The sequence below is a fragment of the Phyllopteryx taeniolatus genome, chromosome 16 (assembly GCF_024500385.1).
Source record: "Phyllopteryx taeniolatus isolate TA_2022b chromosome 16, UOR_Ptae_1.2, whole genome shotgun sequence".
Lineage (NCBI taxonomy): Eukaryota > Metazoa > Chordata > Actinopteri > Syngnathiformes > Syngnathidae > Phyllopteryx > Phyllopteryx taeniolatus.
Window position 1 is genome coordinate 6,506,103 of NC_084517.1, and position 17,912 is coordinate 6,524,014.

Here is a 17,912-nt window from a genome sequence, read left to right on the forward strand (position 1 = left end):
ACCCCGCCCACTCCGAAAAAAAGCGAGAGAGAGAGAGAGAGAGAGAGAGGGCGGGACGACCAGTTGCTGGAAGTTCCTGGATGAATCCAACCTCCCGACCTGAGCTACACAGGAACAAACACAACTTGACCAAAACACATTGTTACACAGTGCCACGTGGGACGAGACGGTGAGTGACACAAAGCAACACGACTGTTTACTTCTGAAACATTTTCGTCCCGTGGAAATTTGAACCGCGACGTTTCCTCGCTGCGTCCACCCGTGCGAATTGTATTGTAGTGAGTCTGTTTCGTGATGGGGATTCATTGTTTCTTGAAAACACACCACTCCCTCTGAGATAAGCAAGTGCTGCAAGGTGAGCCTCTGTAGATGCTGACCACAAATGTCATTGTCGCCTTTGTGTGTGTGTGTGTGTGTGTGTGTGTGTCCGTCCTTGTCAAAAGCAAAGGGGAATTTGAGGTTTGTTTTTTTATCCCCCCCCCCCCAAAAAAAAAAATAGTTTTTTTTTGTTTGTTTTGAAACACTCATCTGCAACTACATTGAGAACTCTTGCACAATCGAACACAATGCGACGAAAACAACCACAAAATTCAGCCTTTACAAAGATACTGCTAAATTGTTTCAAGCGGTGTGTTCCAACTTACAGAATTTGAGCCAAGGCACATATTTTACATGGAAAAAATACAAAATGTCACTGCACACACCCAAACAAAAACGTTTAGTGGATATACAGGTTAACTTTGTACGGAAGCGTATTGCATTCATTCCTGTTTTTCTGACAATTTTTTTTCTAATGACTAATAACAATACCATCTTAAACCCATATCAAAATAAAATTTGATCAAACTAAGTAAGCCGGTCATGTTGCTTACTACGGAGTCCGCAAAGAGTCGCTTGCAGTTCGCAGGTTCTCGCGTGAGTTCCATTTGTTACAATAACTCAGGAAAAAAATAGTCAGAAAAACAGTGAGGTGGGGGAATTACTCAGAAAAAAAAAATACTCAGAAAAACAGGGGGGAAAATTATCAAAACAGGGGGGGAGATTAGACAGAAAAACAAAGCCCTCAAAAAAATGACTCAGAAAAAATGTGAATGCAATACGCTTCCGTAACTTTGTACCTTCGGCCATCTAGTGGAAGAGCATTTATTATTCTTCCTGTCACTATATGTCGCTGGTATAGATGGATAGAGATGAACAAAGATGCATTATTAGTAGTAAATAAATTCTTTTCAGACGAGTGAGGTGAAATTGGATAATTGCACATCTGATCTGTCACGGCACGTTAATGTGCCACAGCACACTGGTTGGGAAACACTAGTAAAGATAACCCACGGTACAAGCTTTACCTTGGTTTTTGGGCCACAGTTTTGTACATTTTTGGTTTTGTGCATTTGGAGAAAAAGTTGTTTTTTTTCCTCTCAAATTGTCTTTTTTTTTTTTTTTGCTTTTCAGCAAAACCTGCATTTTAAAAGTGTGTGAAATGTAACTTCTTTCAGGTTAACCATTATTTAAACACAACTTCGAATGGTAAACTGCCTTTTATTTCTTGACAAATTGTATACATGTGACAATACAGTAGGATAAAAATGTGCAACAAATAAAAAAAAGAAATTTTGCATGTGTAACTGCAAAGCGTGACCACATATTGGTCCTATATTTTGGCATGAGGTGATCACGCTTGCATGGAATGCTTGAGATATAATTGTCGTGTATATAATGCTAGTATATCTTGGTGTTAGGCAGGTTAGAGTTAATGACTTAAAGTGAATTAAACTATTGCATTGTAATCAACTTCATTAAGAAAATAGACTCTGCCTGTTTTGGATGAGAAATGTAAACGTATAAAATGGAGAAAAAAGACAAAAATGTTATTTTTTCATGTTTCTCAGTCTTTTGACATTTGTCATTTCTTGCTCACAAAGACCCACCTGAAAATATAAGCAAAGCACATTTATTTATGTCGCGCCATGTCATGCAGACGGTAACTCAATGTTCTTTACATGATTAAAAGCATTTAAAAACAAATACAAAAAACAGCTTATAAACATTTCAAACAAAGAGAATCAAATAAAAGTACAATTCAAAGAGCGTACAGTGCGAGAAATATCATTTAAAAGTGGAAAGAGAAAAAAGAAGAGTTTTGAAGTTGGACTTGAAAACATTCAGACTTGGGGCGGACGTCACTTCTGTTGGCAACTTATTCCGTTTGTGTGCAGCCAAATGCTAAATGGCGCTTCACCATGAAGATGCATTGTTTTGTATTTTGGGGAGCAAGATAACGTGAGGGGAGGTGAATGCGCTGCAACCAGGATTGTGCGCGTTTTCAAACGGATGAGCAGAGCTGCAGGGGCAGCCTAGTTGAAACATGTTGTGTGAAACATAAAACATCGGATCGGATGATTGGGTGGGCAAGGGGTGACGGGAGCTTATGGGTTTGTCATAAGAGTTGAAGTCACGTGGCTGACGACAACAGGTTGAAGTGCACTTTTTTTTTTTAAACAGTAGCAGGAGGTTGGAATCAAACACCTGCATAATAAACGGGACATTCCTTTCCGTTTCACGCACGCCGTTGAACTCTCTCTCTCTCTCTCTCTCTCTCTCTCTCTCTCTCTCTCTCTCTCTCTCTCTCTCTCTCTCTATATATATATATATTGTTTATTGTTTTGTTTATTTCTACAGTGGAACCTCAATATAACGTAGTAATAGGGGCAGGAGGTCGTCCGATATAGCTGTTTTTTTTTTTTTTTTTTTTTTTTTTTTGGGAGGCCATATGCACCCATATTACTGTACAGTACAAAATGATTGTTTTGTAGGTTTTTTTTTTCGTGGCCTAAGACACCCAGTACGGTACAAAGTTATTGTAGATAAATGTAAATAAACAGCTTGAAAATGTTTGACAGTTTCACATTTTATCCAAATGTAAGCAAATCTGTTTTATTCAATATCAGTTATATTGGGTTCCACTGTACAATCATTTAAGGAATTTGATAAATGTCAATGTCAGGGGTTGAGGCAGTTTTGAGGGACTCCTTCACAGAAAATGGAGACAAGGGCCCCCCTGACAACATCTGTCTGCCTCTGGACTCGACTATTGAAAATGTACACGCTGTACACGCAGTGGTCCCCAAACTACGGCCCGCCTCCACATTTGGCCCGGCCCCCTGAACACTACCAGAGACTCATTATGATTTTTTTTTAAATTTTTTTTTTTAAAGTCTGGCCAAACGATCGAGACTAATACACGCGTAGAACGTGATGTTCTATTCCACCCTTCTGCAGTCTGTTACCCCCCCCACCCCCTCCTAGACTTGCCCCTGTCATATAGAACGGAGTAATGGCGAAAAGTTTATTCAGAATGCAGGCTATTTAACCTGCAGCGGACAAACGATCATTTTTTTGTTCAATGCCAAGAAAAAGCTGTTTGTCTCATCTGTCGAGAGGCGGTGGCGGTATTGAAAGAATCCAAGTATGAAGGCTTGCAAGGCCAAATGCGAGCAGACAAACTCTCGAAGCTAAAAAGTGGACGCATTTCCTGACTTTTTTTCTGTGAAGATCCCGGAAAGGGTTCTTCATATTTGGTTATGTGTGGCTTTCTGGAAAACAATAAATGTTTTGGTTTCGTCACATTTTTGTTACCCTGTTACAAACTCCATCAGAGAAGGGAAAAGTTATATATACATATGTAGAGACACATTGCATTCAACTAGATTGTCTGTCTCTGGGCCAAATTGGTAAAAACATGATCAAGAAGACAGCTGACAAACAAGCAGCGCGTGTACTTTCTGTGTTTGAAGAGCGTACTTTGTTGAAATATTTTTATTCCAGTAATTAATGTAGCTCAATCCATTGGCTCTCAATCAGTCTGCTTAATCAGACCACAAAAAAAAAACCATTATCACCATGGATACCAATTTCTATTTTGTATGTCCTCCAGGTAAACATATTCTTGGTGATATGGGTTTCGTAAAATCCACCCATTTCCCTATGTAGTGTACATATATATCTTAATAATTTTGCACTGCCAAATCGCATGTAAGAATGTTCCCGCTCTCTTACCAATTTCCCAGCATTTGATAAAAACCTTAGCCACTTCCCCTCACTCAGACTACATCCCATATCCAGATGATCACCGGGCTCCTTTCTTGTCGTACGCAAAACAATGTGAAAATGATTTCCTAGCAGGCATAAAAGTCACTATTGAAAGTCCCTTAATTCATCTATGAAAGCTGCAAAAAAATATTCTTAAGAAAACGGAGCCAAATTAAATTGGACCCAAAAAATGGATTCATCGCCAATCCCTGAGTGTGTGTCGTGTTTTTCTTACGCCAGCTACTTGAGACGGAATCAGCAGTGCCTCTGCTGGTTCCAGCTAAGTAGTACGCAGCATGTTCCTCAATTGGTTCAAAGCAATTGTTTTAGCCACACATTTGAGGCGTTTGTTTTCCAATCAGTAATTAACTAGTTCATTGTTAGTCCCTAGCCATTGACTGAATTTGATACATGGAAAAAAAGACAGACCAGCTTCTCAGATCTGAAACTTGACAGTTGTGGTGGCCAGCGTCTCTGCGTCATCGGCTGTGTCGTGATGGCTTTGTGCTTTTATGTTTCTTGGACTGGATGACCCAATTCATGCTGACCCAGTTGTGACGAGTAACGTGCAAGGCCCAGCAAATACCGTATGTCACAATTCTGTCTGAAGGAAAGCGAAACACACGTTTGTTATTGTAAAATGTAGTCGAAAATAAAGACAGGGAGCTATATTGTGGATTTTTCTGTTCCCAGAAATGCCAATTCTGTGGCATGCTTTTGTCAAAATATTCCAAGGATCTGGAATTATAGGCACACACATTAAAGCATAATATTGGCGGACCAGACTAGACGTACAGTAGTTAGCGTCCTCACCTTTTAGGTCACCGTGGTAACTAGGTCGATCAAAAGAGAATTAATGGGGACGTGAAACAGGCCAAGACAATGAGTGTACTGCAACGAATCTTGTACAAACACTCAACGCGACTCGAATGGAGGCGTATTACTGTATGTTGCATAATAGACCACGCATGGAGAAGTTTACAACACAAATACCCCCGCCCCCTCCGCATCGACACGGTCACCGATTGTTGGTGATGAGAAGCTAACGCTCATCCGTGTGTCCAACAAAACTCAATGCTCAGCTTCCCTTTTGTCTCGGACGTGCTCGCAGTGGCACGTGGCTGTTTGATAGCGGCGCTGCGTGGTAGAATTTCAGACGGTGTCGCTCGGAAGTGGCCCATCATGTCACTCTGGCAGTGTTTATGTAAATGAGCTTCGCCGATGCATGGAAGAGGGGCACAAGTGCAGCACAGATCGCTCACCGCCGCATTTTCAGAGATAGCGAGATAGAAAAAGGTTAACTTGGTTGTTTAATGTCACACTTGATTGGGTGGACAGGCACTCCACAGATTTGACTATTGTATTCAAACGACGAAATAATAAATGTTCCATCATTCTGTATGTTTCCGTTAAACGGTAAGGTTTAAAGAGAGGGTTCCAAATAGGTCCACCAGACAGTGGACAGATACGGCGAGAAGTAGAAGTGAGCCGGGTCAGAAACAGAAACATCCAGTAGCTTTTAAAGGATTGTGTCTTGCCGGAAGTAACAAATGATCATTTGAGGTTACACGAGATCAATCTGTGCTTTCTCTTCCAATGATATCACTGAATTTGACTGATCATCGAAGCGTTCGGTTCAAAACATCTAGTGGTGGGAAACGCGGAGTAACGCACATTCCAACATTGCGGTATTTTGCTACCAATGACATCATGATACAGAAATGATGCAGTATGATTGGAATTGATGTGTTGGAAAAAACATCTGCAAAATACCACCAAAGCTATTGTATGTTGATGCAGAAGGGACAACTTTTGGAAACGTCTTGCACAGTAGTAGCATACACAGTAATTCTTCAAGCTAGTCAATCCAGTCCATTTTTTCTAGTTTTCGTTGTGCTGCTTTTTTTTTCCCCCCATGAAAAAGGCATGACAAAAATGATTTGAAAAAAATATATCTATATATTTTTGGAAACCTGCAATATATATTGTGATGTGATAGAATACAGATCAGACACGCCCCTAACGGGACAAGCCGAAAGGGAAAGAAGAAGAAGAAGAAGAAGATTGGGAAAGTTCAGTTCATCGTTCCAAAAATGAACTACCGTACTTTCACGACCATAAGGCGCACTTAAAAGTCTTCCATTTTCACCAAAATGGACGGGGCGCCTTATAATGCGTCGCGCCTTACGTGTGCACCGAGTTCCAAAATCTGCAAATGTTCTTGTGTGACTTTAACGAGCGCTCCGCTTGACCGACTGGGAGCATTTCCTGCCGACACGCTGCTTCTATAGAGGAAGATATCCGAAGACGTCCGCACGTGACTGAGGACAGCATGCGGACGCTAAAAGGGGGAAGGGAGCGCGTGAAAGACACGCCCCCAGTCGCTATATAGTTCCGGTTTGGGCATCGGTTTGGCTAACGACCCCCGTAGGAAATGTCACCTACGAAGAGACACGCTTACGAAGCGCAGTATAAACTGCAGGCTGTCAGTGACGCGGAGGAACATGGGAATCGAGCAGCCGCGAGAGAATTCAAGATCGACGACTCCACGGTTCGCAAGTGGAGGAAGCAGGAAAACGAGCTTCGCCAAGTCAAGAAGACGAAGCTGAGTTTCTGCGGAAACAAGGCGAGGTGGCCTGAGTTGGTCTTGGATTAATGAGCAAAGAACAGCCGGGAGAAGCGTCTCTACAGTCACCATTCGACTGAGGGCAATAACTCGGAGCTTGACGCAGGAACTCCAACCGCCGGACATCGTGTAAACAGGGCGTTCAAAGTGAAGTTGCGAGCGGCGTGGGAGCCATGGATGACAGATGGCGAACACATCTTTACTAAGACTGGGACGCAGCGCCAGGCGAGTTACGCCACAATTTGGGAATGGATTGCGGATGCTTGATGCTCGGGCCTACGTGTCCGCTTGCACTGTTGTTCGAGCTTCCGTAAAAGCCGGCGCGGTTTCTGAGGAGCCGCACGGCAACGAGACCGACTCCGACAATGACGAGAGGGAACCCGGCGTGTTTGATGGAGAACTTGCCCAGCTGAACATGAGGACTTTGATGGATTTGTGGATGAGGATTGATCCAAAAATAACGTGAGTACTTTGTTAAATACTTCAATAAAGTACAACCCAACTCAGTTTTGCTCCCGCTGCCTTTTTAAAAACATGTTTTAGCGTGCATGCTAGCGTGTGTTTTAAGCTAGCGTATGTTTTACCATGCCTGTACCCAATAGTCCGGTGCGCCTTATGGATGTGTTAAATACAGAAATAGACCCCGTAACTGAGACTGCACCGTTCAATACGGTGCGCCGCCGCCTTCTTTCTTCTACAATCTTTGAATCTTTTGAATGTGTCCAAACTAGTCCTCCTGCTGGCCACTTTTAATATTACAGTTGATTAAATGTCTATTGCAGCAAAGAAAATATCTGCAGCCCCAGTGGATATTAACATCTTTTGTCATTTTCGACCGCTCGGCTGTAATGACGCAACTTTGGGTATGTGGATTTTGACGATACAGAGGTGTGAAATACAGCTTGCATTCACTGAGGGGATGTGGCACTGACGCATGTTGAGGATGAATCATCCTGTCGCAGGATCGGGACCCTCTTCTGCAGTTACGTCAACGCATCCCATTTGGCCTTCTGCATGCATACGCACACCCACACATGCTTTCAAGCCCACAAAGAGCGCCATATAATAGCTTGTTTGTGTTTGAGGTGGACGCTTTCCGCCTTAACGGCTCAGCACCGGCTGAATGGTGGATGTGAATTAGCCTCTGTCGCATACCAAAGCATTCAGGTCTTCACATACCTGCCTGAAGCTCATCACAACCTTTGTCCGCTTCATGTTATGCAATAAGAGCTGGAAACCGGTCATTTCAAAATGATCTGCTCATCTTGGCATAGCATAAAGAAGTCTTTGAATTCCTTTTGTGACTTTGCATATTTGATATATGTAGAGGTCCGACAATTAATCAACAACTAACCCGTTATTAAATTCATTGATTGCGAGTTTGATAATCGATTGTGTTACAGACCAAACCAGTAACTGATTCATAACCAGTTTAATTTAGGGATGCACCAAAAATTCGGTCACCAAAATCTTCGGCATTTTCTGTTTTGGGCCAAAAGAAAACAACACGACCGAAACAGGATATTGTTATGCCAGAAGCAAAAACCACGGCGGTGCGCGGTCGTGCGCAATTGACATTGTCCCAGATGATCGCGCCACTCGTCACTTTAAACTGCGTCCGCTCCTTGAAGTCTCGGCGAAGTCTTTGCGCGATGCTCTTTGCACCGGACTATTGCAATATTAGTCATTCAAACTGCTCGAAGTGCTAGAGGACTCTGCATCTTTTTGCACAATTGTCAAAAAAAAACAACAAATAATTCTACCAGCATTACCAGATAACTAGCCACCCTTTACTGCTCAGTGACTGTTTTTTTTTTCTTCTCAATGTCTTTGTGTCTCCAAAGTGTTTTCTCTGTCAATTGACCGTCTGCTGTCGTACTCGAGCGGCTCCAACTACCGGAGACAAATTCCCTGTGTGTTTTTTGGACATACTTGGCAAATAAAGTTGCTTTTGATTCTGATTCTGAGGGGACAACAGCGCGTTTTGAAGCCACGCACCGCATCACGTCTGACGCTCGGCATCATGTCCTCGCGGTGATGCGGTGACGTCAGAAAGCTCCTCCAATGGGAGCGGGGCTGGCGGAGTGATTTCTGACTTGTACTGGAAACGGCAAAGGTGGAATGGAAGGAGGCATAATAATTGCGGTGACCCACTATCTTGAACTTTGGGCCAATCAAAAAATTATCAACCGAGACGTCTCTGCAGGAGACTTTGCAACGCCAATTCAAAGCTCCCTGCTCAGCCTGAAATTCACCGCAAACTAGCAGGCAAATAAATACTGTGAGAGAAAATACGACACGGCGACACAGGATGCTGCCTGGGACCGAAACAGAACGTCGCCGCATACAATATGTCACAGAACAGGGGCCGAGAAGGTTAAAAGTACATTATTACTAATACATCTTTATTATATAAGATAACCTTTTTTTAGTCCCAAAATGGGGAAATCTGCATCATTTTAGCAGCAATAATAGCTGCAGGAAATACAAGAATAGCACGTACGAGAAGATATTTGTACAATTACACAAAATAGAAACCGAAACTATTGTCCGTGCATTAACTATCCAATCCAACATACGCGATATTGCCAAAAGTATTCGTTCGCCTGCCTCGACTCAGAGATGACTTTTAAGTGACATCCCATTCTTAGGGATGAATAGGGTTGAATATGACATCGGGCCACCCTCGGCAGTTTTGGAAAGGCTTTCCACAAGGTTTACAAGGAGTGTGTTTAAGGGAATTTATGAGCATTTTTCCAGAAGCGCATTTGGGAGTTGACACACTGATGTTGGACGAGAAGTCCTGGCTCTCAGTCTCCACTTCAGTTTATCCAGAAGTGTTCTGCAGGGTTGAGGTTTAGGATTGTGCAGGCCAGTCAAGTTCATCCACATCAAACTCTCTCATCGATGTCTTTGGGAACTTTGATTTGTGCACTGATGCACAGCCATGTTGGAACAGGATGGGGCCATCGCCAAACTCTTCCCACAATGTTGGAAATGTCCAAAACATGAGCCGCTGAGCTCCAGTCAAAGGAACTCGGAATGCTTCAGCACGCCGAGACATTTTGGACACTCAATGGCACCTTCCTGTTCCAAGATTTCTGTGCACACCGGTGCATATTGCTGACTGCACCGGTGTGATTTCATGTTTGTCTCCAGATCGGAATAATTGATGATGCCACTATTTGCAATCTCGAAGAGCTTTTGCGGTCTGCTAGCGAGGCCCAGCAGGATGGGAGGCGACAGGACTTCCTGCCGCACATTCAAACAATTCAAGGATCTCACCTTGGACGTGGTCAGTGGAGAAAAAAGAATTTTCATAGATCCGTTTTAGAGATATCTTTTGAGAGACGTACAATGAAACATTGAGACCATACAACCAACTTTACAACTTCAACATTGCATTATGAAAAACATATGTTTTTTTGATGATCTTCTTTTTAAGTTATCATGTAAACTAATGGCCAAAGCTAGTATCGCTGTTGGTATCACTTTTTCACACAACAAAATAACTGGATATAAAATATATTAACAATTACTGCACTTATTGAAATTCTTGTGAGGTGGAAAAGCTTTCACTGGAATGCAGATTTTACAAGGCCGTATTCAGTTGCAAAACGTCTCTCGTCGTAAAGGTTTCAGGACTGTGCTCCAAAGATATATTTCCAAGTTTTCCCCTTCAATGTGGCCCAGACGATCAACCAGCACGTCTGTAAAGAGATCCTGCCTTGTTCGCAATTTGAGAAGAGGCGAAATCACGACAACACACCTGCTCACATTGCCCTGAGCATCTGACAGTTCCTGGCCAAGACGAACGACTTCCCCCTTCGCCCGACCTGGCTCCCTGTGAATTTGTATTATTATTATTATTATTTCCCCCCCCCCTCCCAAGCTCAAGGGGGTCATCAAAGGGACACGTTTTGAAGACTTGGATGACATCAAGATGGCCGTGCGGAGGATTCGAGAAGAATTCTTCCAACCTGGGAAAGTGCGGTCGACTGCAAGGGGATTACTTTGAAGGGGAAAGCTTGGACTTGGAATTTGAAATATTTCTTTAGTGATACCAGTCCTGGAACTTCACTGACGCATCTTAAGAGATTTCATTTTGACGCATTAAATGCTGATATCATACTTGCCGTTGAACTGCAGTGTACTCTTTACGCTTCAAAAAATGTCCATTTCCTGTGAACGCAACTTACGATGTGATTTGACAAAGCGGGGCAGCGAGATGAGCAGATTGTTGAAATGGCTCATCCTTCCTGTGCGCGTGTTCGCACGTCTTCGTTCATGTGGGTATTTGCTCTCGCAGCGGGGTTTCTGGGTAGAAGTATCGCTGAGTATGGAAAGTTGCACAAGACTGTGTGGAAATTGTATTACAGTCGTTTGATTTGATTGTGTTGTGATATTCATTAGCTACCACTTAATCACTTTTTTCTTCCTTTGCTCCTTCGGTGTTTAGTTTTCTGGACACGTTCTATATACTATCATGGGGGAAAAAATATGAGACCACCCTTGTTTTTTCAATTTCTTGTTCATTTTAATGCCTTGTACCACTAAAAGTACATTTATTTGGACAAGTATCTTGATAACGTGACAAAAATGCAGCCGATTCCATAATCCTCAAAGTGCGGTCCACGTACACGGGCTCTCTCGTAGTCTGCAAAAGAATGATTCAATTAAATACAAATACAAATGTACATTTAAAACATGACATTCAATCAAACTTAGAATGAAGCTTGTCGCTATGCATCCAACCTGTTGTAACTTAGCAATTTTCTTCCCAAGTACAGTACAGTACAGTACAGTCAGTTATATTTCACTTTTAAATGACATTTGCATTGAATCTTTACGAACATTTATCCTGATACATTTTTTTATGCACAATACTTTTGAACGAAATCACTTAAGTAGCATTTTGTTGTCTTTTCCTATAGCCAAGTGCATTGTACCGGTCGAGGTGTGACGTCAAATGAGTTCTTGCATCGTGAGACAGGTGACCTTGCGACAGTTGGGTGCTGCAGGGATCTTCGCTTGTCTCTTCATCGCACTGTTATTCTGCCTGCCCGCTTCACCGACACAATCTAATGAGTCGATATCAAACATTCTGCCTTTTATCAAAATAATTCCGTTTGGATTGAAATTGTCAGAGAGGTTTTCATTTAACAATTCCGAAGACTGGGGGGGGGGGGTGGCTTTTTAACATGAACTGTCATTTGAAGTGTCAAAAAGGTCATTGTATTGCCAAACCTATTGCAAACTTTTGTGTAATACTTTTGCTCAAAGTATCGCGGTAGAGTACGGTTTCTGGACTGTTCTTTCATAAAAAGGTGTTGAGCGACGGTCATTCCTTTGATTCTTATTGATGATAATTTAGTGTCACTTGTACAGAGCAAGCGAGGAGAGACATGTTGCACTAGTACCTCATTTCCTTTTTTGGGGTTGTGACTTTTTCCCCCCCTCTGCCATCACTGCTATCTGTGGTGGAATCATGCATGATGCTGTGCCAGGTGGTAAAGTTTTGTGCAGCTTTGGAACTTTATACCTGGAAAAAAAAGGAAATGTACAGTGCATATTGGGACAGCTGATAGAATACATGAAGTTGAGGTGAGGGTGTGTCCCCTTTGGAAAATGAGTTGCCCACCCCTGATTTAGAGGTTTCCATTCACCTAACATCCATATTTTTGGAATGCGGGAGGGAACCGGAATACCAGGAGAAAACCCCACACAAGCTCAGGGAGAACATGCAAAGTTGGAACCAAATTGGATAAATGTTCAGAACGAGTTGTTCTTCAGGTTTGATTTGAGGGTCGAAAGGCAAAACGCAAACTTGCCGTGCATGAACTTAAGGTGTTTATTTCGTGTTACTACACTGAGACGGAAATATATTTGTGTCTTATCCTCCACCCAGATTGATTGTTTTGTTTGATTGCTTTTAGGTGCCGACCTATTTCCTTCTACCGCCATGTCCTATCAGGCACGATCCACGACCCCACCGTTGAACTCTGGAGGATCACCAACCACCGTGTCAAAAGGTATCACGAGCAGAGTCGGAAAAGGGCACAGAATTTGTTCAAATGTACTTTTCCAAAAGTGGCCGACATGTTTTGGTTTGGATGGAATCAGGAGCAAGCTGCTGAGTAGCAGAGGTGTATAGTGTTGTGAGCTAACGTGTTTTTTTTTTTTTTTCTTCTTCTCATCCAATCAGAGTCCCTCAGGCCTCCAGTGTGCAAACACCGAGACCGCTCCCCCTCCCCCTCCCCCGTACGGGGCTTTAATATACCCAGCCCCATGCCCACTCGCAGGAACAGGACCTGCTCAGCGTGAGGGCGCGCACGCACACGCACACGCACACGCACATCATTTGCAGGGTTTAGAGGCATTTTTGAGAAACAAACTAAAGAAATGTCACACCGACCTTCTGGCGCAAAATCTTCCCTCTGTCCTAAAATCTGCTGTCGGGCAATGTCGTTTTTGCTCAACAACAACAAAAAACACAGTGAACAAAGTTTGTAATCTAAAAAAATGAGGTTAGTTAGTTAGTTAGTTAAAGAAATAGTTTTTGGTTTTCCTATCATGTGACTTCAAAAGGTTCTCGGAATTGTACCATCACAACAAGCAATCTCAGTGCCTTGTGACTCTTAACAAGCAGAGGTGGAAAGTACAAATAAAGGACAAATACTCTTTTCTCAAGCAAATTATTGTGGGTTTCTACTTGAGTATTTATTTTTCGGGACTTTTTACTTTTAATGCGTATATTTGAAAACCTCATGTATACTTTCTATCGGATATAATTCCATCTTCATTATTATTATTATTTTTTTTTTTACTTTAAGTACATGAGTTGAATCAGTTGTTTTACTTTAACGTGTCGCATGATTTGTCGTTCAGCGTTGACGTATTTTGCCACCTCACCATCACAGTCTTGTGTTGACATAGTTGGATGTTGTTGATCATTTCCTCAACTCCTTTGGATACAGGACTGCTCGTGCATCAGAGGGTCCGGTTTTTGCTGGCGTGTGCAAATGTTTTTCCCGCGCCAAAGGTCATGGCTTCATCACACCTGCGGATGGAGGAAGTGACATCTTTGTCCACATCTCAGAGTAAGCGCATGCGCGGGTGCATGCATTTGCCATACGTGTTGCGCAACTCCCATTGTGGTACCGTTCACTCCGATAAAGATGCAATACCAATATGACATAATGTGATACAATATAGTACAATAATACGGTGCAATATAAGATGAAGTGCTGTACAATTGATACATACAAGCAAGATGGTTTGCTTTTTTTTTTAACAACCTGACATCTATAACCTTGAAAAAAAAAAAAATCACTTTCATGTAACAGAAACCTGTTATATGTACTGTGCAATTTTTTCAGCTTTTCACAGTTGGGAACACCACTAGATCACATTTGTTTTTTGGAGGCAATTGTTTTTTTTTTTATGGGTTTTTACAAGATACTAATACTTACTTTAATGCCCTTGCATATTGGAAAGGAGAGCCACAGTCGCAGATGCAGTTTTCAGTCATTTATTGAACAGTCAAAACGCATACACTCACGCAGGAGCTGTTGGCAGCCACAGCTCACGGCCAGAGACTCACATGCAGACTCGCCGACGTTACCCGCCACCCCACAAGGCGCCGCCTCTTAAAGTCTCAGATATCTGCAGACACAATAATACATACACTACAGTGTGTCTATATATTTTATGCTTGCAAATACTGTACATTTAAACATGATTTCATTAAGTTTAAATATGTTCACGGCAATCTTTTATAGGGTCCCTTGACTGCTGATTCTCACCTATTGCAGGTGGTTGGGAGAACAAATGGGTAAATGGGTATTCACTGTGTATAGGTAGACATATTCAGGAAACTCACGGGATGCTGCAATGGCAAGTTTGAGGAACCTTTACCCCCTATGGCCTACTATCAGGATTTTCTTCCACAATATTTATTAACTGATGCAAATTATATGGAGTAAGGAAACGGTGCTGTGATGACATCACCAGCTGTTCTAAGCATTCTTGATGTTTTTCAACCATTTATTTATTTATTTATTATTATTTCATGTGAGAGACTCCACACATGACAATTTTCTCCTCTCTTCCTAACTGCCTATCGTTCTGTTCCACACGATAATCACAGAGTCTGTGGATCAGCCGATCTCGCACATCATAAAGGATTTCCAATCGGAACTACTGAACATGCTCAATGTTTACGACCGTTGGGCAGATCGGGGAGGAAAAATCACTTGTAAAACACCCCACACCACAAGATCATCGCTCATTTGAATCTTTTACAGACATCCTCTAATGGGGCTTTGCTAACATCGATCAGAAGGGTTTCCAATCAGGCTCCAATTTGGTGTTTTGTGTACCCGGCCTGATATCGCATCTGGCACAGAGGGCAAGATGTTTGCTAAATAGTGTGTAAACTGTTCTATGTTTCAGCATCGAGGGTGAGTACGTGCCAGTGGAAGGTGACGAGGTGAGCTACAAGTTGTGCTCCATCCCTCCGAAATTCGAGAAGGTCCAGGCGGTCGAGGTAACCATCACCCACCTTAAGCCGGGAACCAAACACGAGACCTGGACCGGAAACGTCGTCACCGGCTGAATGCTGGAATGGCGCGTAGAACGACGAGTACTAGATGATGGGGTTAACTGCCTGAAGCAGGCAATTTCTTTCAAATGGAATGGAATCATTATCTTTTGTTGCCCTCTAGCAAATGGAAGTCTATACTTTGGAACAAAAACATATAGTTGGTTTGACGGGTATATGAATAGAATTATGGTGGACATACTTATTACATAAAAGGCTTACAATATATTGTCACACTGAAATTTTGGGCACGTTGTTTTGACACTTGACCTTGTTTAAAGTTGTGTCATTATTTGAAAATATGTACTGTATTTTCCTTGCAGTTTACCAGCTTTCTTTGCTACATTAAGGCCACAACTGAAATCATAAGGCTGTTGTTAATTCATATTGGAACGTCTGGTGGTCCAATGTTGCAAAATGTTTTTGTTTTTTTTTTTCCCTTCCTTTTAACCAGGTCAACACTGTGCCTATTTCTGCCATCCAAACTTAAACTTCTTGTGCCTATTCTACATGGCCGGTATTTGATCATGTGTGGTTGGATATAGTGAGTCTATTAAAGAGTTGTCATCATGTGAGTGTTTTGCCGATTTCATAATTAGTTTGAGGCGCACGGCTGCACTTCGACCTACAAAGTCGAATGGCACAAAAGCGGTCGGCTATAATATGGGCTTCGACACAAAATTCCAATGAAAGCTTGCAGAGGGTTGCGTCAGGAAGGGCATCCGGCTTCAAACTTCCCCAAACAAATATGAACGTTCATCCGAAGAATTCCACACCGGATCGGTCGTGGCCCGCCGTTAGCCTACAGGGCGGCGGTGGAAATACTGCGGGTCGAAGACGAAGGAGAGGTGGAAAGCAGGTTCTTCGGCAGAAAGAGAAGAGGAACGCACAGAGCCTAGAATTGAGTGTGGGGGTTTGAACGTTGGGACTATGACAGGAAAATCTCGGGAGTTGGTTGATATATTGCCATCGGGCATCTGATTCGGATGCCTCCCGGACGCCTCCCTGGTGAGGTCCCACCGGGAGGAGACTCCGGGGATGACCCAGGACACGCTGGAGAGACTACATCCTTCGGCTGGCCTGGGAACACCTCGGGATCCCCCCGCAAGAGCTGGATGAAGCGGCTGGGGAGAGGGAAGAATGGAGGAAAAGTGTGCTTTTTAAGAACAAGGGTGATGTGCAGAGCTTTGGGAACTATCGAGGAATAAAGTTGATGAGCCACACAATGAAGTTATGAGAAAGAGTAGTGGAGGCTCGACTCAGGACAGAAGTGAGTATTTGCGAGGAAGGGGTCAGGTGTGTTATGTGACAGAAGAGTCTGCTAGGATGAAGGGCAAAGTGTATAAAACAGCGGTGAGGGACGGATGAGAGACAGTGGCACTGAAGAGACAACAGGAAGCAGAGCAAATGAAGATGTTGAGGTTCGCTCTCGGAGTGACCACGTTGGATCAAATCAGAAATGAGCTCATCAGAGGGACGGCCGAGGTTCGATGTTTTGGAGACAAAGTCAGAGAGAGCAGACTTGGATGCTTCGGACACGTCATAAAGGAGAAATAGTGAGTATATTGGTAGAAGGATGATGAGGATGGAGCCGCCGGGCAATAGCGTTAGAGGAAGACCAAAGAGAAGGTTGATGGACGTCGTGAGGGAAGAAGACATGAGGGCAGTTGGTGTTGGAGAGGAGGATGCAGGAGATAGGCTGACATGGGAAAGGATGACGCGCTGTGGCGACCCCGAAAGGGACAGGCCCAAAGGAAAAGAAGAAAATTCATGTTTTCCAGAAAAAAACAACGTGAAGTAGAAGTCACTTGAGCTGCACATCCTGACGAAGCAGCCACAAAGCTTAATCACTGCCATCCCTCCCAGTTAACCGAGATATTTGTCAGTCGCAGTGAAATCACATACCACAACGGGCATCCATTCATATTTAAAACTGAGATTCAAACCTGGATCTCACTACTGAGAGGCAGATATACTAACCACTGGTCACTGTGCATCCAATCGATTGTTTGTGTTGTTCTTTGGATATAGGACCAACTTTGATGTTCACCCATTATGGTTCCATTTCAATTCACGTGTTATTTGCACGTTCAGAAGAATAGGTTTCAATCAAAGAGACAAATCAGTAGCTCCAGTTGTACACCTGCACCTGCACAATGTGACGAGATTTCCAACTTTGAATGAAGAGAAATGGGTGGTTGAAGGCGGCGGAAGGCAGCAAGGGGCGGGGGCGACACGTGACTTTTACATCCAACGCCAGTGTCGCCAATAGTCGTTTATCGAGCCGCATTGTTTACTTTTGTATACCTCTAGCCGCCAGAGGTCGCCAAAGCTCCCAAATAAGCAGGTCGATTGACAGTCACTACAAATGTGCTCTATTTGAACAGTAAATGACATCGTTTATCAAAGTCCTGAGTTTTGTTCGAGACCATTTCCACCGACGGGAAATAATGTTCGTTTGCAGGAGAAATTACAGCGCGTGGAAAAGAACGCAATTCGGTGAAATGTGACGATGACGATGACGATGACGACGAGAAGAAAGGGCGGAGGAGAGGAGAGGAGAGGAGAGCGGGATGGAGGTAAACAGATGATGGG

The 17,912-nt window shown here is 43.1% G+C and overlaps 1 protein-coding gene across 1 annotated transcript; it reads left to right on the plus strand.

Moving 5' to 3' along the window:
- Positions 1–21: 21 nt before the first annotated feature.
- carhsp1 (calcium regulated heat stable protein 1) lies at positions 22–15,887 on the plus strand. The gene is made up of 5 exons (XM_061749896.1): positions 22–169; positions 12,652–12,747; positions 12,921–13,035; positions 13,693–13,815; positions 15,170–15,887. Exons 2-5 carry the CDS (start codon positions 12,678–12,680, stop codon positions 15,330–15,332), a joined length of 471 nt encoding a protein of 156 aa, XP_061605880.1. The 5' UTR covers positions 22–169; positions 12,652–12,677; the 3' UTR covers positions 15,333–15,887.
- Positions 15,888–17,912: the final 2,025 nt, after the last annotated feature.

What these genes read in the sequence shown, in the direction of transcription:
- carhsp1 (XM_061749896.1), top strand. Translation starts at nt 12,678, where the DNA reads ATGTCCTATCAGGCACGATCCACGACCCCACCGTTGAACTCTGGAGGA. An exon ending in AGGAACAGGACCTGCTCAGC is followed by an intron (nt 13,036 to 13,692) that starts GTGAGGGCGCGC and finishes CTTTGGATACAG; the next exon opens with GACTGCTCGTGCATCAGAGG. An exon ending in ATCTTTGTCCACATCTCAGA is followed by an intron (nt 13,816 to 15,169) that starts GTAAGCGCATGC and finishes TCTATGTTTCAG; the next exon opens with CATCGAGGGTGAGTACGTGC.